Source organism: Electrona antarctica, assembly GCF_951216825.1.
Source record: "Electrona antarctica genome assembly, chromosome: 23".
Lineage (NCBI taxonomy): Eukaryota > Metazoa > Chordata > Actinopteri > Myctophiformes > Myctophidae > Electrona > Electrona antarctica.
This window is the reverse complement of record NC_136804.1, coordinates 28,936,602-28,960,674: the sequence shown is the minus strand read 5'-3', so window position 1 is coordinate 28,960,674 and position 24,073 is coordinate 28,936,602. Positions and strand designations below refer to the sequence as shown.

Here is a 24,073-nt window from a genome sequence, read left to right as displayed (position 1 = left end):
ACCGGAGTCACCAGAGGACGACGTCATAACGTCATCATGACGTCATTTGGCTTGCTGGGATATAATAGACTCACATTCGTTGACTAGACAAAGTAAAGTATAAACTTGTAATGGAGGACCTGGATGTTCCTTCTCAGAATTAAGTTCTGTTGCTGAAACATAAACACTGAGGGGAAAAGCCAGAGACAGTTTAATTTCAGCAATTAATTTTGGCCCAAATAAATTGTTTAGTTGTTTTAACCGTTGGTGAGTGCTATTTCATACATCTTTGGATGGTATGTTTTATGGTTTTTTTTTATACATAAATCTTATAATGATTAAAATGCCTACATTGATATCTCACCATGCTTATTCTTGCCTCCAAGTGCAAGCCAAGCACCTCATAAATTGCCTTATTGCCCCATTGCATGAACAGCCAATAACCTTCTACCGGGCTGCAGTGAGTAATGTCCACATGTGTAGCGTTTCAACTGTAAACATACACAGTATTGACATTCAGAAGTGATATAGCGGGGCCACTGAGTGCATGGTCATCAGGTCTGAGGATTGGACACGCTGCAGCAACACATGAATGAATAAATCCCAGCTAGCCGAGTAATTGATTTCAGAAGATCCAGCATTTTGCAGCCAACTAGCAAGTCTCTCTCTCTCTCATACACACACACGCGCGCACACACACACACACACACACACACACACACACACACACACACACACACACACACACACACACACACACAGTCTGCTGCAGGTGTACTGTAACCACAGCAAAATGGTTATGTGTGTGTGTATATATATATATATATATATATATATATATATATATCGAATATAGAGCGAACATTTTAACTCATCTTTGCTTCTCGGGGGTCCCTGGAACAACATATTTTGAGATGGGGGTCGGTGGCCAATTACATATACGTTTTGGGGGGCCTTGACATGAAAATGTTTGATCACGATTCACGACTGACAGCCATAGAAACATGGGTTTTTCTGAAAACTGTCAGGATTTGGAAGACATTTGTAGAATGGTCCTCAGGTCTAAATGGGTTAAGATGTAGGAGGGTCTAGCACGCCCCTCAAAAATACGGAAAACATTGACCTGTTTTGTGTTCATGTGGGAAAGAGCTGCTGTAATTTTTACACTGGACTAGTAGCATGCCAAAGTTTGTGCTATTGCCATTGAGAATGCATTGGGCGTTTAAGTTAAATAACTACAAATCATTTCAAAGTAAAAAGTTCCAGCATGTGTCTCCACAGTAAGCTGAATTATAAAATGTGTGAATAGAGTTTCTAGGTGAAAGTATTTTTTTGACGTGCCATAGAGCTGCCATTGAGCCCCATTATAAATTTCTCAAATTTGAAAGCACTATATTTCTAAAACTATGAAACATTTCAAAGATTTATTTTCAGGCAAACATGTCCACCGTAAGATGAACCTAAATAGGTTTGAATGGGGTTTCTAGGTGTAAGTATGTAGGACTAGTAGCATGCCAAAGTTTGTGCTATTGCCATTGAGAATGCATTGGGCGTTTAAGTTAAATACGGGGGGGGACATATTTTGACAGCAGAAACTGCCTGTCATAATTTCCCCCCTCCCTATTCCAAAGCCCCCCCCAGGTACATTATATATTTAAACTATTTTCAGAAATGGTACACTTATTTTTTCAGTGGGTAGATCTTGTTGAGCTGGTCATTTTGAAAGTAGATCTCACGTCATACATGTGTAGGCACCCCTGCTTTACAGTCTAATGGCTACAACAGATGATAAATCGACCCCTCTGCAATGTTAATGGGTCCAACACAGGCTGATTGACAGCCCAGCTACCCATTGGGTTTCATTACAGCTGACATTAACCATAAAGTATTGATAGATGTTCATTTGACAGATTGAGTGTGCAATAGACTCATGAATAGCCTGTATAACCTCAGACAATAATTGTCAGACTGCTGCCATCTATAGACCACTAATTTGACCTATCGGCAAATTGACGATTAAGCGACTCATAAGATAGATCCTTTTTTATTATCTCTTATGATGTAAAATCCTTGCTTATCATTTATCTAATTCGATAAACAGCATGGGATGTTGCATCCAGAATGGTATTCTGTAAAGGTTTTATATAGGCTTATTATAGGCATTTTCTATGTTGAACAAATAGTTAAAATTATTAAAGGTATATTCAGTGATTTGACTTAATTCAAATATCACTTATTTTTTCTTTTTTTCTGGATAATCCTCCCTACTATAGAGTGTGCTGACCATATAAGGAGTTCCTCCCTGTCCCCAGTGAGCCCCTGGGGTCAAAAAACCCTAGTTTCAGTTTTGGTGGCGGGTGGCAAAGCCTTCATCCAATCAGGATGAGAGGGGCCTTCCTCCAATCATGATCGAGTGGGGGCGGGCCTTGGTGCACATGCTGTTGGCCTGTTGCACTTCCCCCCACTGTAGAGCGTGCATGTGCACATTTTGTTACCGGGGCGGACCGTTTTTTTTCCCCAAATCACTGAATGCTCCTTTAAACATATTTGCACTTGTTTTATTACAGAGCTTGTGAATGTAAAGAGAAGAAAACCAGTTGTTTGACCCATAACTGACTAGGAACCATTTCACAAGTTAACACTCAACAGTCATAACTAAGAATCTAGCAGTGCAAGTATCATTAAAAAAACAAGATATTAAGCAGCATTAAATTAAACGTTCTGCATATCAAGGTATTAAATGGCATCGTAGGAATGCAGTATATAAAAATAATCACTGACATAAAACAACTGTACATACATTAAGAACTACATATCCCACAGTTCATAGTGGATGATCTTTGCACCCTGTCGGTGTACCATATAGCTAAGCTATCCTCAATTATCCCCAAATCATTTTTAGAGTGGCTGTTACAGTACATATGATAGATCAACAAGAGTTAAAAAAAAACATGTAATCATTTGACAGTACTTTGATATTTCCCTCAGAGTATCACTCAGGAAAAGGTCACAAGCAAGTTAATTCAAGTATCCGAGAACATTGCCATCAGTTTCACATTTCTACAAGCTGTCTGTGACAGTGGTCAAGTAAGTCTATAATTTGGTGGTCTCAAAGAGTACTTCCAAACTCTGGTCATTGGTATTAATATACCTGGTCATTTTGTTTTCACACCAGGAAGAATTCACCTCCCATCCTAGTCACTTTACTTGTCTAATCAGGGACTAGTGGACTGAGGTAGGGTGCAGGTGAAAGTAGTTAACATAAGTAGGGGTCCCCCCCAAGGGCCACCACTCTGAGCATAAGTAGGGGTCCCTCCAGGGACCACCACTCTATGAGCATAAGTAGGGATCCCCAGGGACCACCACTCTATGAGCATAAGTAGGGATCCCCAGGGACCACCACTCTATGAGCATAAAGTAGGGGTCCCCCCAGGGACCACCACTCTATGAGCATAAGTAGGGGTCCCCCCAGGGACCACCACTCTATGAGCATAAGTAGGGGTCCCCCCAGGGACCACCACTCTATGAGCATAAGTAGGGGTCCCCCCAAGGACCACCACTCTATGAGCATAAGTAGGGGTCCCCCCAGGGACCACCACTCTATGAGCATAAGTAGGGGTCCCCCCAGGGACCACCACTCTATGAGCATAAGTAGGGGTCCCCCCAGGGACCACCACTCTGGGAAGCACTAGCAGGGACGTGCACACATAGACATCAAAGGGGGCCTCAGCCCCTGCTCTTTTACCCATCTGTAAAACAACTGCCCTCTCCAGACCACGAATGCAGCATTTACTGATGGTGAAAGAAATGCAAATGCCACTCCTCTCCTTTCCATGCCATGCCGGAAGGCAGCATTCAGGAGAATTGCTTTGTTTCCCCGAAGTCTCCTGAACTTGAACACAGCATTTTGGCATTGAACAAATTTGTTTAGAAATCCATGTCGTTACACACCGCATCTCCAGTAGCTAAAGAGTGCTGGGTTGCGCCCCCAAAAATATCTGCTCTACAAGCTCACAACGCGTCGTAGCGCGACGCGTTGTGAGCTTGTAATCAGATATTTTTGTCCAAAAGTGTCCTCTTAGGGGATTTCAGCCCCTGCCCCTCTAACACACTCTGCACGTCTCTTTGTTGAACGAGGCTCTAAAACAGCAGTAACTGTGTGAGGCTAGATTATCCACATTCATCATGTGACATCATGTGTGCAATTGTGTAATGTTGTAATGTATTTTGTTTGTCATTGATGTTTTATGTGTGGCTGTAGCTGGGGTGAAAGCCCAAGACAAATTTCCCTCGTGGACAATAAAGTTTACCTTGACCTTGAGCAAACACAGGGTACCAGTTACCACTTCTCACTCTGTGCTGCGGTGACAAATAATACCCATGGATTTCAAGTAGTTTATAAACCGCTCCTTGAGAAAATGTGCACAGCTACAGTGCTACTGGATGGAATATGACAGTACAATTAAGGTTATTTTGTGATATCACTTCACATTAACGTTTTGAAGTAGATCTTGACTGAGGACTTTCTGATCCTCTACGGTCTAGTCTAGCGAGTCACTATGAAGCAGATCGCCTTCATTATATATTTGAACAAATCCTGAGTGGCCTGGCTTTAAAGACATCTTAGATTACTCTAAATTAGACATACATTCTTAAATACTTAGTGCTAAAATGTTACAGTTGCAATTACAGCCCCTATAATCAATATGCATATAAATAACAGGTGTACAATAGGGGGGGAGGGGGGGGATTAGGTAGCTCAGATCATGTTTGGGGCCCTAATAGGCTGATGTATAAAATACAGCAGTGGCCTGCTCCCACCACAGGAGGGCACTGTTGCATCAGCAATACTGATTCATCATGAAAGTGGCCCATACTATACAAAGTAATGTAATGATGAGGCACTTTGAACCAAAACCGCTCAGCATTTGTTCCTTAAAGTAATATAAAGCACCAATGGTTTCACATTAAAACAAAAAAAAACTAAAACAAAGCTAACACCTGAGTGTCGTATAGCACCCTAGCTTATAGCATCAGGTAGCAGCACATTGCGACGGCAAAAAGCCAAACTTTTGACAAAACCCCCTGCCAAAAGTTCCACACGTGAGTGGCCATGGTAATGGTATGCACACGCCGAACACACATCTCTTCGCTAATTGGCCGCTTGGTGACCGATGTCCAGCCTCCTCTGGGCGGAAGCACGTTTGCGGGCGACCGGGGTGCCGTTGTTGACCCCCACCCCTCCTCCCAGGGTGCCTGGGGTTTGGAAGAAAGCCTTGGAGCAGCCGGGCGCCACGGCCTCCTTCTGCGTATGCGGTGTCTGTGGAGAGAGAGAGAGAGCGATGAAAAGTCTGAGACCCTCAAAACCACACGCACTCAGAGAACACCGCCTCTGCACAGAGTCCCCTGCTCCCAAAATAATCAACACTGACAGTTGAGCATCAGCGTGGCACGTTTCAATCCCCCATTATCCCATCATGTAAATAGCAGGCTTTAAGGAACACCGCACTGAACACTCCCGCCCGGAGGACGGTTTCACTTCCAAGCACCGTCGGGCACTAAAATAATGAAGTGTCGGTGCAGTGGGAATACAATACATTTTCCTCACATAACTACGATGGTAAAAGAAGACAAATTGAAAGTAGTAAACATATTCCAACAAGCTTTGGGGAAAAGGAGGGTGGAACATTTGCACTTTCCAAAGGGGGAAAATAAACGAACACACACCACAACTTGGGACAGCGGAAGCAATTTGTCTACTGTTGCGTCGAGTCTGTTCTGTGTACAATACATACAACAAAAGCAGCTTATTATGTGAAAATAGTGGTGTCTATCAAAATGGTTTCTTTCTAAATGCCTGTTGTGGAGTTCAGTTCAGTTCAGTATCTGGGAAGGGAGTAAGGGAAAAAATAAAATAAAATAAAGAATAGCCTTTATGCAATTCCAGGTACTAAACAATTTGGTTTGCAAATGACTTCCTGATGATTAAAAACAGAGTGACCCAGCTTCTTCAGTCCAGGTGTCTGTGTTCTGTTGCCGTAAAGGCTTTCAGTTTGTCTGTGTTAAAGTTGGAACTAGGAAGGGAAGCGCCGGACGCCCTCTGATTTATGCCTCCGTTACAAAGTAGTCATCATCGTCTCATCGCATCGTTAATAATACTCGGGTTAATTTGGCACCTGGGGGTCTCGGACGGAGTCTGAGAGCTGTTCTCTCTGAGGCTACGCAGAGAAATGTCAACGCAGAGCTATGTTGGGCTTTGTCAACGCAGAGCTATGTTGGGCTTTGCCGTCAAGAGCATTAATCCCCGTTTTAATGGCTGGGAGATTAATCAGCCTGTACCGAGGTGGAAAAGGAACACCTCCTAAACGTGAGGAATTGTGCCCTAAAACAAACACCCTACTTGGGCTCGCATGAAGCCACAGTACGTGTGAAAGTGTTGTGGCATTTTGCAGGTGCCTGAGAGTAAAAAGAATGTGCAAGTTAAGCATTTTTTTACCGACAACAGGAGGGTTTGGTGCAGGTCTGAACATCAATTTAACCTCGCCACAGAAATGATTCATTCAGTTTGGTGCCGTTAGCTGGCTGTGCGATGACAGAGACAGTAATTGAGTGCAACCAATTAACACCCCGAACGCCCGGGGTTATTTAATCCATTAAATCAGAGCGCCCAGCGATTTATAGCAGCGGAGAACTTTTACCGACGGACCGGATGTTATCCCGGATGTGGCTGAAAGCAGCTAGATGTAGCCCAAAACACCCTAGAGGCGATCGACAACAACGGGAGGTATGATAAATTCTACCGCGACTATCGACGGGACCGCGGTGGGCCGTCTAACACATATTTGCTTAGAATTGGACGGAATGATTTAGATCAAGAGTTATTAACGTTTTAAGATTTTCGGTCTCGTCGGCTAAACAGGGGGGGGGGGACATTTTCGATGACGTCCCACTGTTGCGCAACATTGAATGTTGCGCAACAGGCGCTCCCAGCCTGTGGACCGATGCGATCGGTTTTGATATCAATAATCTCCGTCCTCTTGATCAATCTTCGTCATGGGCGCTGAGTGTTACTAATTGAAAAGACGGTGAACTTCGTCCTGTGCGCTCAGGGTGTTAATTACGATGACATTAATTACTTTTACACACATTAGGTCGAAACATGAGGAGAAGAAGTCAAAGGCCTTACCAGTGGTTCCGTTATAGTGAAGCCGATTGGCTGGCTGGACCCCCCGCGGGGAGAGTGTGGAGCACAGCGCATGATGCTCTGCTCCGGGGTGGACGGGGTTGGAACCGACGACGCGGCGCCGATCTCCGTCGATGACCCCGCGTTGACGGCGTAGGGCGCTGCTGTGCCCACCACGAAGTGAGCGGGCGACACCATTCCGGGCAGAGTAGTGAAGTTCAGGTTGGCGTGGTGGTGGTGGTGGTGGTGGTGGTGGGCGTCTGCCTCCGCGTGCTGTAGGCTGTTGTTGGCGAGGAGGGGATAGTGAGAGAGGGCAGAGGATGGCACCAGGACGTAGGAGGGCAGGGCCAGGGTGGGCATGGCGCCAGGCGGGAGCGCCGCCAGGCCACCGACGGGCGACTGGCCAGCAGGGAGGAGGAAGTTGAAGCTGCTGAGGCCTATAGCGGGGAGGGACAGAGGAGGATTAATGAGTCATCTGCACAAAATCATCACTTATGCTATGATACAGTAAGGTCACTCGCTGGGGCCTCTGCGAGTCTACCCACACAGCCTGTGCATATCAATGACTTATGGCTGCATACATGGATGTGTGGCAGAACTGTGAAAAAGAGGTTAACCACTTTTTTAACCTGCCGTCCATATTTTTGAGGGGTGCTAGCCCCTCCTATGTTCAGCTTTTAGTGTGCGTGGTAAACACAAACTTTGTCCTAACACAAACATTAAATGCCACCGACAATGAATGGAAAGTGTTTGTGATTTGAGATTTGAAGATGAACGCGAGGACGCAAATTCTCATTGGCCGGAATGAGATGATGTATTATGATGTATGATGATTAAGAGCGCCCCTCACTTCGCACGGGTGTGATTTTTCTTTTTTCAAGATAAAAAAAAAAGGCAAAATAGCAAACATAGCAGTGTAGATACAGTATATTCGTCTTATACAGAAGTGCTTCGTTACATAGGAGGCCCAGTCATTTCAGTACATATGTAAATGATGCACGTAGTGGTTTTATGTAAATTACGTAAAGCTCGTAGTGGTTTTTTACCTGCTGCATTATTTGGTACGTAGAGGTAATGTTGGCCGAGGTGGCTGGGGGCGGGGTTACATGCGCCCACCACCACCTCCCTGTCACCCGACGCCACCGACAGGCCTTCTGGGGACTGAGGAAGGGTCTCTGCACGAGCCGCCTGCGATGCGTCCCTCGCCTCCCATTGGGCTTCCGTCGTTGGCTAGAAGAACATAACAAAAATATATCAAGTATAAATGTTATGAAGAGAGACCAGTTGATTGAATATAAAACGTCTAATCGTGTGGATCTCGGGATCCACATGGGAACGGCGTGGCTCTCAGACGTCACGTGACCCACCAGTAACGTCAGACATAAATGGTAAATGGTGCATTTATATAGCGCCTTTATCCAAGGCGCTATACATCATAGATTGTGCATCACATTCACCCATTCACACACACATTCACACACCTTTACATAGATTGTGCATCACATTCAGTAGTAGACTCTACTACTATCTTCATTTCCCTGTACTGTACACAACCTCGGCTCTAACCATTCATCTCTTGTGAAGTAAGTAACTCCAATCGGAACAGATTAAGATCCATGGGGCAGATATACATTAATTCCATTAACGATCACCGTCTCTAAGATTCTGGTGTAAGTTTTGCAATATAACAAAACGGAGCATTGCTCGTCGCCTTGCTCTTTTAATCTAGCTTATTTTTACCATCTATCTTTTTTTTTATCGTTATCTTGCCATGAAAAATGGGACTTCTCCATTTTTTTAAAAATTGTTTTAGAAAAAGTGTTAGATTAACGGCACGGGTTTTTCTAATTAAACACCCAATACATCACTGAAATGATAACGCCAGCTTTAATTACAACAGGAATGACTTCCCCTCAGTCAGTGAGCATGCTGATATCATTTCAGATTTTTTAATTTAATGATCTGCCTTCCAGAATTATTAACATCTTCTGATCAAGGGAGTGAAATTCAATTGAGGAAAAGAAAAAAAGGACACGATGATGCAAATGCTCTGATTATTATTGTTCCCTAGAGCTGAAAATTAAATCATTTTCGCCAACATGTTGGCGAACATTAACATTCAGGCGTTGTGCCCCAATGTTCGCATGAGCATGTTATTATAGGCGGTTTCAATAAAGGTTTCGACACATTTTAAAAAATAGTGTAAAACGCATCGCAACGCAGACTGAGCGTGTAGATTTGCTATTTTAACTACGATACTGCTGTGTGTCCAAGTCGTCAATCACTCTTCCCGATTATTCTTTCAATCGAAAAAGTAACTGATAGAACATTTGCTAAGACAATCGATAGCCGCCCGCAACTACAAACACAAACCTTGTCGGACTCCCCCCTCCTCTTCACCCCACATCTCTCCTCCTCTTCCTCCTCGTCCCTCTCTCTCTTCCTCCTCTCCTCCGGGGGGGGAGGCTCCAGGGTCTCGGCTCCGTACAGCATGACCACGGAGGGCTGGGACAGGCTGGAGAGGTAGGCCTGCAGGTGGGGGTGGTGGTGGGACAGGGCGCTGGTGAAGGGACTGTGGGTGTAGGTCTGCACTCCTGCACTCAGCTGGTCACTGCAAAGAGAAGAGACCACACGTCAGCTGTCCGGGTTCTTTTTAGAAACTGTTGATCATTCTCTGTTATTAAGCTATGGATTACTTTTTTGATGAACACCATTTAGACCTGAGGACGATTCTACAAATGTCTTCTAAATGAATCCTGACAGTTTTCTGAAAAAACCCATGTTTCTATGTCAGTCGTTCTCAAACATTTTCATGTCAAGGACCACCAGAATTATATGTAATTGGCCGCCGACCCCCATCTGAAAATATGTTGCAAAAACAGCAAAACTAGCTACTCTAAAGCTGGTATATCTGCTATTTTTGCTTCTTGCTTCAAAATATATTTGATTATTTTCGAGGGGCGCCGACCCCTCCGACGTCTGGCTTCGAGACATGATGTCACGTGGCAGCCAAGTCTATGTTCAATGTTTGCTTTAATAATTCCTGGGACGTCTGGAGACGTCTTGGGCACAAATTGTGTTAATCAGGCCCCTCGTTTTCAGCATGCACCCCGTGACATGCTGATTTATTTGTATTTTTATAATTAAATAAATTAGATAAACTGTGGCACCCTACTTATTGTTATGATCTGACATGATCATGGTTCTTCCCCCTGTTTTGTTCCCCAAAAACGAGTATTATGTAGAGTTGTTCCGATACATAATACCGATACGATGCCACCCTCAAGTACTCGTACTCGGTAGTACCAGCCCCAATACTCTGACCCGAGTACCAAAACATCCAGTTGACACTAGGCTGAACGAATGCAACGGGAGCAAGTCTGACCCAACACTGCAGCAAATCGCCAAAAACAGCCGATCTACAAGCATAAATGACAAGATCGGAGATCCATCTGCATAGATGAGTAAAAGGGGTTAAAAGAAGTGGTTACTCAACAAAAATAAAAAGTACTCGTATTGGTACTCGTATCGGTGAGTAGTAAAAATGAAGTACTTCGGGATACCTCTAGTATTACGCTAATGTCATGTAATCCCTCCATGCAGTCCCTGGTGGCTGCCATTCCTTCATTTTGCAGAGGCAGCAACTCTTTGAAAGTTACAAAGAACCACACCATCATTCTTGTTGCAACAAGACTACTACTCTCTCTCAGGCTAAAGAACCCTGTGGATAGCACATCTAAACCACTGTGGGAGGCACATGCATACATGTAGCTTAAACGTACATATTCTAACGTTTAGTTAAGATTAAGAACATGTGTTGTGTGTGTGGCGAATCTTTGAATTGCTTTGTGCAAAGATAGGTACTATTCTTGGATTCGTACCACGTTTCTGAGGCCACTACTACACACGCACACTTTGACAAGGCATCGTGGGTAGAATATTCCTCCTCAGCAATCTTCCCCCAGCCTCCCCTCTCTATAAACACTTAAAAGCCGTCTCAAGGCGGCCATGCGGCTTGGCCACAAGCGAGCAAACCGTCCGACCACTGCAGGCACAGCACAGCACAGTACAACACACGTCCATAGGAGAAAAGCTTGAGAAACGAGTCTAAAGAAAAACGGTAGCGCCAGCTCCTGTAAAAGCTAGCCTAAAGCCAGACACGGCGTCCAATGCCAACATGAGGGATTAGAGCAAAATACTATGTAAGAGAGACTATAAGAAAAACTCCTTTTGCGAATTAAATTATCCGTGCAGACTTGGACATAATGTGATCCCCGCTCAATTTCAGTCAGACTATTTAAAGATCCTGGGTTGGTTGTTGGTGGGTGCTATGTGTTAATTGACTAACAGCATAATGTAATGCCTTCAAGTTGAGTTTAGGACCATTGCAGCATGTCTGTCCTTCACTGCTGTCTCCTTCCTGTCTGACTAAAAAAAGATTGCTGGTGATATGTCATTGTACTGAAACGGCCTGGATGACATGTTTATTTTTCAAACACAGTTCTTATATGAGGCGATCTAAAATCCCCCTATGGGGATTACAATGCAAATAAAAAGTACATGAACCCGTGGATTTGCACCCTCTACGGATATTGACGTCAGACTTCGGTGCTCTATTCATGAATAAAAACAGGTTGATAAACCCATGTGATTCATTCCCTCCCATCCTCCTTCCACTGACTGGCGAAGTTTGCAAGCCCTCTTGAAATGATAACAAAGGGTGCATTAATGGGAGTTCCAGACACTGTTCTGAGTCTACTGTGACCTCACTTTCCGTATCATCGCAACCTTGTTCGCAACCTTGTTCCAAGACTGCATCTTTTGGCCACACAGCCAACATTTCCTCCAGGACAAACGGCGATTAGCAGCTAATCCTATACGTGCGTTCCATTTATATATTGTCTATTGCTGTTCTATAATAAGTCAAATTCAAAATGCTTTGATAACTACCAGTGTGTGGCCTCTATGTTATGTACAGTTCAGCAGAGAACACCGTAGTCAACTTTAGGGGGGAACAGAGTTGGCAAAGGAAGATACTTATTCTTATATTCAGAAAATGCTGCCAATTGTATTGCAGTAAATCAGTGGTGGACTACTTAGTCCAATAATTAAATGGCAGAGGTTGGACAAAATTGGATTCTTTTGTTTCTCAACTGATTCTGAGTGACAGGACATTAGGTCTACTAGCCTGATTCTGACAGGACATTAGGTCTACTAGCCTGATTCTGACAGGACATTAGGTCTACTAGCCTGATTCTGACAGGACATTAGGTCTACTAGCCTGATTCTGACAGGACATTAGGTCTACTAGCCTGATTCTGACAGGACATTAGGTCTACTAGCCTGATTCTGACAGGACATTAGGTCTACTAGCCTGATTCTGACAGGACATTAGGTCTACTAGCCTGATTCTGACAGGACATTAGGTCTACTAGCCTGATTCTGACAGGACATTAGGTCTACTAGCCTGTATCTCAACTGATTCTGACAGGACATTAGGTCTACTAGCCTGATTCTGACAGGACATTAGGTCTACTAGCCTGTATCTCAACTGATTCTGACAGGACATTAGGTCTACTAGCCTGATTCTGACAGGACATTAGGTCTACTAGCCTGATTCTGACAGGACATTAGGTCTACTAGCCTGTATCTCAACTGATTCTGACAGGACATTAGGTCTACTAGCCTGATTCTGACAGGACATTAGGTCTACTAGCCTGTATCTCAACTGATTCTGACAGGACATTAGGTCTACTAGCCTGATTCTGACAGGACATTAGGTCTACTAGCCTGATTCTGACAGGACATTAGGTCTACTAGCCTGTATCTCAACTGATTCTGACAGGACATTAGGTCTACTAGCCTGATTCTGACAGGACATTAGGTCTACTAGCCTGGATAACAAATCTAACTGTATAAAAAATGAAATCATTCCGACTGCAGAGAAATTGCAGGATAGAGGTGTGTGTGTGTGTGTGTGTGTGTGTGTGTGTGTGTGTGTGTGTGTGTGTGTGTGTGTGTGTGTGTGTGTGTGTGTGTGTGTGTGTGTGTGTGTGTGTGTGTGTGTGTGTGTGTGTGTGTGTGTGTGTGTGTGTGTGTGTGTGTGTGTGTGTGTGTGTGTGTGTGTGTGTGTGTGTGTGTGTGTGTGCGTGCACTCACTCTGTGCTCTTTCCAAACGGCAGCGGACACACTGTGCTGTTACTTGTAGTCCTTATGAAATAGTCTACAGGCTGGGCTGCCAAACCTAGTAGTAGTGGGGAAAAAAGAGAAATCAGTTTGAGAATTGAGAATTTTGAACACGTCTTGATGACCTTTTGTAGACCATGTTGCCATCAGAGTTTGGAAGCACTCGTTTTCAGTAAAGCAATGTCCTGCTGCCTCTTGCATTATGTGCTAATTCAAAACAGGTGGTACGCAGGACAGTTGAGTGATATCTGACGAGCACTTCCAAACTCCAGCACGTAGAAAAAGAATCGCCTGCAAGGACACAAAGTAGCTCATAACATGTCTACAGTGGATTTTTATGAAACAAACACTTTGAGGATATAAAGAGATTAAGAGAATAATTCAAGCTTTCCGTACAGCTGCAATGTTGGTGAGTTTGACGTTGTTTAATACAATCAGATAGGACTTTTCTGTTTGGATGAATGGGCTGCCATTGGAAGTTGCACCTAGTTAGCACCTTGCCATTAACTTATATGGTAAGATGGCCGCGGTCGGCCTGGGCCTTTACTGCATGTCTTCCCCCCATCTCTCTCCCCATTTCCTGTCAGCCTACTGTCTGTCCCTCCATAAAATATATAAAATAAAGGTGAAAGCCACAAAAAAAAAACATTAAAAAAAAAAGATGGCCGCGGTGGAGAATTGTGGGATATGGAGAATTGTGGGATCAGGGCTACTTCAGGGGGGTTCTTACCTGTTGTCTGCTCTCTACGAGCTGGGCTGCTCGGGGCGGAGCTGACCAGCCGCTGGCTGGCGGCCACGGCGGAGGTGGGCGTGACGTTGAAGGAGGCGTAGCGCGCCAGCCTGGGCTTCGTCTGGTCGATCAGCTGCCTGACCGTCTGACCGCCCCCCCGTGTGACCAGGCCCACGGCTGCCCCGCCCACTCTGTTTTCTGAAAGCAGGAAGAGGAAACGTTCACTATCTATTCAGGAGCAGAGGGACCCTTTTGGTGTTTTAGGCGTTATATAATAGTTTAGCTATTGAAAAACCTTGAAAATGTGGCGCGAATCTTTGAATATATATTCATTCAGTGTACGTTTTTTGTAGAATCGAGCTCAGGTCTAAATGGAATATTCAAAAACGTGTATGTGAGAGTTTTTAAGTGCTGGGTTCCCCCATGACAGATATCCAAGGGATAGAGAGTCAGTATTAAGGGATCTTTAGGAGAAGGAGGGAGACCCGCACACTGCCACTTGCTGGTTCAAGAGCTTTTTATTTTATGTCCACAACAACCTTCCTCAGGCCTGAGGAAGGTCGAAAGACCGAAACGTTGCATATTGTGGACATTAAATAAAAAGCTCTTGAAGTGTCTGCAGTCTACTGCTTTGTCGCCGACGCACCTGCGTCAATTAGTAAGTCGAGTGTGCGGAAGTCTCTCCCGCTTACTTCACACTGGGTGTGATTATGTTATTCTTTTTCCCTCCCTACAGAGCTGATTTTGTTAATGAATCCAAAACCCGATTGAAAATCTGCCATATGAACCCATAGCCGTAGCGGAAGTAACTCCCAGGTTAGCCTACAGAAACACGGCATCACTTGAACATCACTGAACACCATTGAACGCTATTTAAAAATGATACATTAATGATGTAATGCCTTTAAGGGGTTGCGAGCTACCTTATTCAAGGACAACACCATACATGAACTCCATGGTTTCATTATTACAGGACAGACAGATTATACTGTGCAGTGATTCTTCTATTCTTACCGTCTGCATTTGTGAACTCGACGGGACCGATCCACTCGAAGGCCGGCTTCCTGCCCCACTCCTCGCGCACGTGGACTTTCTTTATCAGGCCCAGGCTGGTCAGCACGTTGGCGATATCGTACAGCCGACGAACCTTAGCTGGAGAAACGGACGCCAAGAGAGAATGAGAGATCACAGCAGGTATCCTGGTTAACAAAAGTAATTCAAGGCTTCATGGGGTGAGTTAATTGATTTACAATAAATATTACATGGACGTATTTGTCAGGTGAAACAAATGCTGTCTCTGTTGTGCGGCTTTCCTGCTCTCCAGTTTGCTCATAACATTAGCTCCGCTCTGCTGCGCTGTGTGCATATGGGTGTTGTGGCGCTGCGGTGTGTGCATATGGGTGTTGTGGCGCTGCGCTGTGTGCATATGGGTGTTGTGGCGCTGCGCTGTGTGCATATGGGTGTTGTGGCGCTGCGCTGTGTGCATATGGGTGTTGGGTGAAACCAGCCTTTCCGGTGCGTGTGTCATAGGCTAGCGTAGGAGGCAGGCAATCATGACTAGGTGTCTAGTCGCTGCTACGTGATTGGCTGGCGGCGTTTCTGGCAGCATTTCAGAGTATGGGGTCAGACTCCCATTGGCTTAGGCGACATGGGGCGGGACTCCCATTGATGACTAGGTCGCTTACATTTCACGAGCTGTCATTAGTCAGGTTTCACCTGACAAAAAACAGTCCTTTTATGGATGAACTACTACTCAGGTGTCCTTACTTTTGTATTTGCTGTGACTGGATGAATCCTGGCTCTCCTCGATGAGGATCTTGGCGGCCAGGTCCAGTGTGACCGTGTGGGTTTTGGACACCAGGAACAGCATGACAAACTTCTGGCTCATGATGCGTAGTGACTTGTCTTTCCTATTGCTAGCAGCTCCTGCAGGCACAACAAACACATGCACGTCAAACTCATCACTACGGTACAATCGCTGTGCTGCTGAAACTAACATAGGATCATCCAACCTTTTTTTAATGATATGGCAATGGCGGCCATGTATGTATGTCATTACATGTATAATATGAAAACGTGTCAACCTGGAAAGACAACAGACTTCCACTAAACTGATTGATCAATTAAATTAACCCGTTTAGAAAGGTATAAGAACGTGGGTTAACCCATTTAGGCCTGACCTCAAAATTTTAAAAAAGTCTTCTAAATCCTCCAGCTTTCTGAAATAAATATTTTCACGATTTTTCAAAAATAGCAGATCTACAAGTGGCGCGCTACGAGCCCCCCCCCTCTCCCCATTTCCTGTCAGCCTACTGTCACCCTATTCATCTATAAAACAAATTAAATAAAGGCGAAAGCCACAAAAAAACATAAAAAAAACAACAACACTTGAGTTGTAAATGGTGCATTTATATATCGCCTTTATCCAAGGCGCTTTACATAGATTGTACATTACATTCACCCATTCACACACACATTCATACACCGATGGCAGCGGAAACCATGCAAGGCACCAACTAGCACATCGGAAGCAATTAGGGGTTCAGTGTCTTTCTCAAGGACACTTGAGCAAGGGAGCCCGGGTTCGAATTGGCAACCTTGCGGTTCCCATCCAGGCACTCTACCCCTGAGCCACCGCCGCCAGTTGTGTTACCCGTCCTGTAGGCTGACCAGTACAAAGCATGTCAGCAGCAACTTGACTCATGAATATTGAGTAAAACCTGTTCTCTGACATACTCGTAGTTCCAGGGGAGGGACGAGCTATACGACCGTGCCAACCACTGCGTCAAGGGACAACTTCTTCAAGTATTATATGTAAAACTAGAGCTTCTGCTAATGCTAGGCAACAACAACAACCACCAAATGGTTTCCAACATCTTAATTTAGCACAACTCCCTGGATAACCCATGCACCATCCCGAGAAAAGACAAATCAAAGTAATTACTGTCAATTATACTTAATGAAGCCATTCTGTTGAAGAAAGGCAACATGCTGAGTCACCAGGAGTATTTCTGATATAATTATTTCTCAGTGCAGAGAAACCCTCCTTACTGGATTATGCGTAGGCTGCAGTTTGCTCAAATGACTTGTAAGAATAAACGGGGGGGGGGGGGGGTAATACATTCCATCCCGCCCAAAGCAGCGACTAAATTAACACGCCACATCCCTCCATTAGCCGTTAAACCCAGATAAATTAAAACACAGCCTAGTTTCCATAACAACTTCTCAGCGTACCCGCTCTTTCTGTGATAATCCAACGGTATTTTAGGTGTCTGTTGACTCGTTGTCCAAGCTGGATACTAATAAGTAACCCCATTACAAGGCAACTGATCATGTTGAGACATGATCAGTTGCCTTGTAATGGGGTTATTAGTTGGTGACATGTTGTGACATTTATTAACTAGGAAAACAACTGTTAGCTAGGGGAGCATTAGGCAATTTGTTAGCTGCCATGACAGTTTAACTGCACCGCAAACATTTTAGAATTTAGATCAGCGCATGGCAGCTCCTTTAGTCCTTTTGTTTTAAGCATTGTTATACTTTAGCTATTGAAAAATAGCAGATCTACAAGCTCATAGCGCATCCCCGAGTGCCACGCTACACACCTGGCACACCTTGTAGATCTGCTATTTTTGAAAAATTGGCCCAAATTATGTTCTTTCAGAGCGAACATTTTTAACTCATATCTTTACTTCTTGGGGGGTCCCTGGAACAACATATTTTCAGATGGGGGGTCGGCGGCCAAATACATAATTTGGGTTCCTTGACATGAAAAACTTTGAGAACCACTGACATAGAAACATAGTTTTTTCAGAAAACTGTCACGATTTAGAAGGCATTTGTAGAATAGTCCTCCTGAAACCTGCTGAAATTTGTTTCTTTGTGTGACCTTTCTACCTTTTTTATGATGTTGATTTAAGCTGTTAACGCACCATAAGTCAGAGTGCGGTGGTCACAATAAAGCTCCTTTAGTCCTTACCATTGCAGGATTCGGTATCCCCTGTAGCCTCTACGCCTGTGCCCACCTCCCTGCCGTCGGCCGCCTGCTCCATGTGGAGGTGGTATCCCTGCTGCCGTCCCTGTCTCTGCAGCTCCCCCAGGGTGGCCCTCAGACGCGAGCGCCCGTACCAGGTGTAGCGATTCTTGGCGATGCGGCCCACGATCATGAGCGACTCCAACACGTTGATGATGTCGTATATTCGCCGTCGCTCCACGCCTAAAGGAGAGAACAGCAGGATACAATGGGAAATCTGCCTTTGGCTTCACTGTGGTCTTATTAAACAGAATACCAGACGCACACACTAGGGCATTCACTTCTAGTCATTTGTACTAGTTGACTAGTTGCCTAGTTTACTAGTCGACTAGTTGTTTAACTACCTATTTTTACATAATACATATTTTTGTAAATAAATAATAAATATTTGTACAAAATAAATAAAAATAATCTACCTGATCTTGAGGCCTACAAAATCTATCAACTAGTCAAGTAAGTTAACTAGTACCAACAAGGTCGACTAGTGGATCTACTAGTCGACTAGTTGAATAGTCGACTAGTTGCTTAAAGTCCTAGCACACACGCACGCACACGCACACACACACACACACACACACACACACATATATATACAAACACACACACACACGCAGTAGTAGTAATAGTTTGAGCAAAACTGGAAAACGAGAGCACCACGTAACAAATTGCAACTCTAATTATGGCACTGCTATGCTAAGCACAAAGGGATAGGATGGTTGGTATGAAAGGTAGGTAGCCATAGCAACCACCCCCCAAAATGATTTGGGGGGTGATTTGGGGGGTGATATGATGCTCGTGAAATGGATATTAGCCATTTCCATTATTACCCCCCCATCCCTGACTTGTTTGACACGCACGAGCACACACACACACACACACACACACACACACACACACTTACTGAGGCTGGTGGCTACTTCGTCCAGTGAGATCCTGATGGCTTCATTGGCTGGTGGGTAATCTGGGTACAGAGCCAGGAACTTGTGACACAGCAGGCCCAGACTCTTCTGTTTCCTGTCTACCAGTACGTGTTTCGGTTTGGTCTCCCCTTCCCCCCCCGTCCCCTCCTCCGTGACCTCAAGCTGATCAGAGAGAGCGAGAGAGAGAGAACAAGTTATTATGTGGGCAGAAATTACATGGCAAATAACATGATAAATGCCCCCACTTTTCACTTGATGTTGGAGCACCACCTGCATCCACTAATCATCCATTCTTACGATAAGCATCTTGATCTTAACGTTCTGGATCTTAATGTGAAGACAAAGAACTTTTTATTATTATTATTCTATTATTATTCTAAATACGCAGTAGTGCTGCACGATTCTTGATCAAATGTGAATCTCGAGTTGATTCCCCCACTAGAATTGAGATAAATTCTAACACGATTCTCCTTTTTTTCCCTTGAAAGTATTTCTATTTATTGTCTTTAATCTGTAGTTGCTGAACATTACTACATTCAAAATGTATTACCTGGAGCCATAACTACTGTGGCTTTATTTAAACAGACAACATCAAAGTTCTTGACTTAAATCTCTTAAAGGCACTCTCTTGTAGCAAAAACATATAAACAAATCAATCAATAAAATCAATCAAACCAGCCACATTTAGAAATGAGAAACTGCACCCCCTCCCTGCCGGTGGGGGACAAGTGCAGTTTTATCTCATGTTAATATGACAGTATTAGTAGGTCATTAACCCATTCTGGGCGGGAACCCCGTTTGGTGTTTATAGCATTATGTTATACTTTAGCTATTGAAAAATAGCAGATCTACAAGCTCATAGCGCTGCACCGAGAGCCGTGCTACGAGCTTGTAGGTCTGCTATTTTTGAAAAATCGTTGAAAATGTGGCGCAAATCTTTGAATATATATTATTTCAGAGCCAACGTTTTTAACTTGAATCTTTGCTTCTGGGAGGGTCCCTGGAACAACATATTTTCAGATTGGGGTCGGCGGCCAATTACATAGAAATAGTTTGAGCACCACTGATATAGAAACATAGGTATTTCAGAAAACTGTCAGGATTTAGACATTTTTTTTAAACATTTCGACGTGTTTGGCTTTTATCCGTGGGAACTGATCGTATGTATATACCTGACACGACTCCTCTGTGTTTGCGTCCTCCGGCAGTGCTGCTGTGTTCTCCCTCTCGTTCTCAATGGGCCTGAAGAGCACCTTCCGCATCTCTCGGTCTCGGATGTCGGGACTCGCGGCGCTGATCAGCATCTTCAGGTTGGCCGTGGGGGTCCAGGGGTCCGCCACGTGGACGCCTCGCTCCGGCTGTTTGATAGGGGTGATGTCGGCGATTTCAGGGGTCGGCGCCTTGTTGGTGAAGAATGAAATGGGTACGGTGGACTCCGGATTCAGCGGCGTGGATTTCCTCCTCTCCGTGCAGATGTTCTCCTGTAATGGAGAGACGATACACTTTACTTCACCGGCGCGGACCGTGGCCCAATCTGTTTAGAGCTTGCCCAGTCTAACTTCGAAGAGAGGGGGCGAAAAAAACAAGAACAAAAACACAAGATTTGGCAGCCCGTGTGCATGCAAATTTCTGTTTAGTAGCAAACCAAAGCATGCAAGCCGCCTTTGTTTTAAATGGTCCCCCTATTAGCACGTCGGCAAAACCGTTCACACCTATCGGCCGGAGATGCGCTACCACGCCCCCATGCTAATTAGCCCGGTCAATCATTGAATCCACGCTACGCGCCTGCCTTACCTACATATTATTATTATTTTAGTACATATTATGATAAATAATATGTATACTTGACATATCAATAATGTGGTGGAACACTAGAGAACTGTGTACACAACCAAAAATGTATGAGTTTTACTGCCAAACAGCAAGTTTGTACGTTGTATCCTTGTAATACCATGAATGGGATCTGGTTTGGGATTATTATTATTATTACTATTGCTCCCACATTCAGTCACATCACCATCAGGGAGGTTTTATGCCTGTCTTAATTATGGCATAAACTTTACCTTTTGCTCATTTTCAGTGCCATCTATGACGGCATGTTTCCTAGCAGGACTTGAGAGGTCTTTCAATGCCAGGCATTTGACTTCCATCTGAAGAAAAGAAGGAGAAAAAAAGTTCAGAATTAGTCATGTCATCTAGTTCAATGGTTCTCAAAGTGGGATCCTTGAGGGAGTTCCAGGGGGTCCCCATGCAGCTAAATGATAGTTTGGAACCAAATGGACCCTTATGGGTCTGTAACTCAGATTGTACAAATGGAACCAAATAGACCCTTATGGGTCTGTAACTCAGAGAGTGTACAAATGGAACCAAATGGACCCTTATGGGTCTGTAACTCAGATTGTACAAATGGAACCAAATGGACCCTTATGGGTCTGTAACTCAGATTGTACAAATGGAACCAAATGGACCCTTATGGGTCTGTAACTCAGATTGTACAAATGGAACCAAATGGACCCTTATGGGTCTGTAACTCAGATTGTACAAATGGAACCAAATGGACCCTTATGGGTCTGTAACTCAGGGTCCATTTGTACACTCTCAGAGTTAAATTAACATTAATTTTACAATATACATTGGGGGTCCCAGAGTTAGAAATGCCATTAAATGGGAGGTCCGGCGTAGACTAATGCATGTCAAACGTATGGGGGTCCTTGGCATATATTTTCTAATGGGGGTCTGCAGGTTATTAAATGAGTGTCAATTTGGGGGTCCTTGACATGAAAAAGTTTGGGAACCACTGATCATTACTAGATCTAGATGACATGACATTACTTAATTAGTAATGTAATCTAGTTCGATAATCAAATCATAAAACACTAAGTAATAAAGGAATGGGTAGGGGGTCGCTTGAGCAATGAGGACGGGGGGGTCACCGGTCACGACAACACGTAAAACTTGCGCAAACTCATGATTTGGCGCAAAGACACACAGCTAGCGCATAGCGCGCTAACTGCCTTAATAACCTCTAATTATATACTGTAAGACAACATGCATTAATGGCAATGTTCTCTTTAATCGCCTGCACATCTGACTGTATTGCTGTTGCTATACAGTGACGGGTAAATAATTAAAACATTCATAACTTATAATGAATGATAGCTCACATGTAGCAGCAGCATCCATCCATCCCACTATTTTAGATGAATGATGCCCAAGTAATGTTATATAGTCAGTACGCTGTTTGATCATGGATGGATGGGGGGAAAACATTAAACCGGAAAACGTATTTATCAATACATTAATTTGTCTAAAATAGCAAGAGTTTAATGGCAGGCGATGATGGTCACTCAGCCTAACTTAGATTTAGACTCTCGTAGATGTATTTATCGATTCTGACATTTGAAACACATCTACGAGAGTCTAAATCTTAGGCTAATAATCAGCATATTATAATAATTGCATGCAGTAGTAAAATAACATCTCACCATATTCCTATGAATGAATGAAAGATTGATCCCCCACAGAGTAGTAGACAGATCTCCAGTTACACTTTCTTCCACAGACAGACGTGTTGTGTTTCTTCCTTCGGATCATCAACAACATATATAATAAATAGCTGCACGTTATTAATGTTGTCCCTCTGTGAGAATAGGCGGTAATAATAATATAACTACTAAGTAACTCCTCTGTGTTCAACTCCTTCTGCTTCTGTTCTGGGACTCTGAGAGACACTCCTACCAAAGTGTAGTGGAGAAACTTCACCGGCTAGTACCCTACTAACCTAGAATATAAAACACAGGGACACGGCAGCGACGTCACAACTAAATGTATGTGTGTGTGTGGGGGGGGGGGGGGGGGGGGCGACTGTCGTCCGTCCGCACTCACAGTTAACATTTTTTTTGTATAGAGTTGTGCTTGAAATGTACTATGTAGTGTAGTTCTGCAAACTGTACACACTTCAATGAATCAATCAATTATCCCTTTTAAGCTTTAATAACATGTGTTTTCTTGCATTATAGATGAATTAGATAAATGGTAGTTTGAAACATAGAAGGATAATCTTACCTGTTTTACGTAGCGCTTCGTCCAAAATGCACAAATAGAATTAATTATAGAAACTACTTTCCACAAGTTCCACAACTACAGGCTGTAGTCACGTGACACTACAGGCTGCTGCACACACTTCCTCCTGTGACGTTCCGTGGCGTGACGTCCCTGTCGTATCCCTGCTGTGTGTGTTGCATTAGAAGTAGAACGCCGACCGGGCAGAGACTTCTATTCAAAGATCAAACCCCCCCCACCCCCAACCCCATCACCCGCGCTCAGGCTTGTTTTCTGGCGCTCTTGGCCATCTGACTGGCGCCAGCCAATCGGCGATCACGCCGGAAAGAGGCGTCATCGCGCTCCGTCCAATGGACGTTAAGCCCACGGATGGAATCTATGACATTATTCATTAACCGCGCCTGGCTGGCTGCAGTTGGCGGGGAACCCGGGCGGGGAACCCGGGCGGGGAACCCGGGCGGGGAACCCGGCGCGCTCTGTCTGGACTCAGTCATCTGGGGACTGCCTGCCTGCCCTGTGGGGAGGGTCTCTGACTCTGTCCCGAGTCACTCCCCAGATCAATCCATAGAAACCCCCCACTAATAACCCTAATCACAGAGCCGTTGTTGTCTTTGTAATTAGCATTGTTGAGGTTTGTAGACATATGGGGCTCAGAGGGACACAGAGTGGCGCTAATATTACCTGGAACACCGCGCGAAAAGTTGTTGTAAGGAGAGAAGTGCCTTCTGGGGTCCCGCCCCTCAGGCACCCCCCCCCCCCCCCCACAGTCTGTTTGTGAATGTGAACTAAACTAAACTTGCCCCAAGTGTTTGCATACTCACCCCCAATACACAAAATCTGCCGCCAAATTCAATTCAGTGAAGTATTAATAATTAAGCCAATACAAGGTAAAATGTTACATTTTACATTTGATCTGTGGCTGTTCATATAAGGCTATGATGAATTGAACATGCTGGACCCTATTGTAAACAAGTGTATAA

General features: G+C 44.3%; 2 protein-coding genes across 2 annotated transcripts in view; one reads left to right on the top strand and one right to left on the bottom strand.

Moving 5' to 3' along the window:
• Positions 1-24,073, top strand: part of LOC306916743 (uncharacterized protein) — a gene marked incomplete at its 3' end in the record, with an annotated part of 106,618 nt that overhangs the window by 15,757 nt on the left and 66,788 nt on the right. The window lies entirely within an intron of this gene.
• e2f7 (E2F transcription factor 7) lies at positions 5,132-23,430 on the bottom strand (the record flags this gene model as incomplete). Its single annotated transcript, XM_079494760.1, has 12 exons — positions 5,132-5,299; positions 7,166-7,599; positions 8,209-8,392; positions 9,536-9,773; positions 13,322-13,406; positions 14,079-14,269; positions 15,050-15,230; positions 15,846-16,004; positions 18,058-18,294; positions 19,013-19,193; positions 20,204-20,512; positions 23,389-23,430. 12 exons carry the CDS (start codon positions 23,428-23,430, stop codon positions 5,132-5,134), a joined length of 2,409 nt encoding a protein of 802 aa, XP_079350886.1.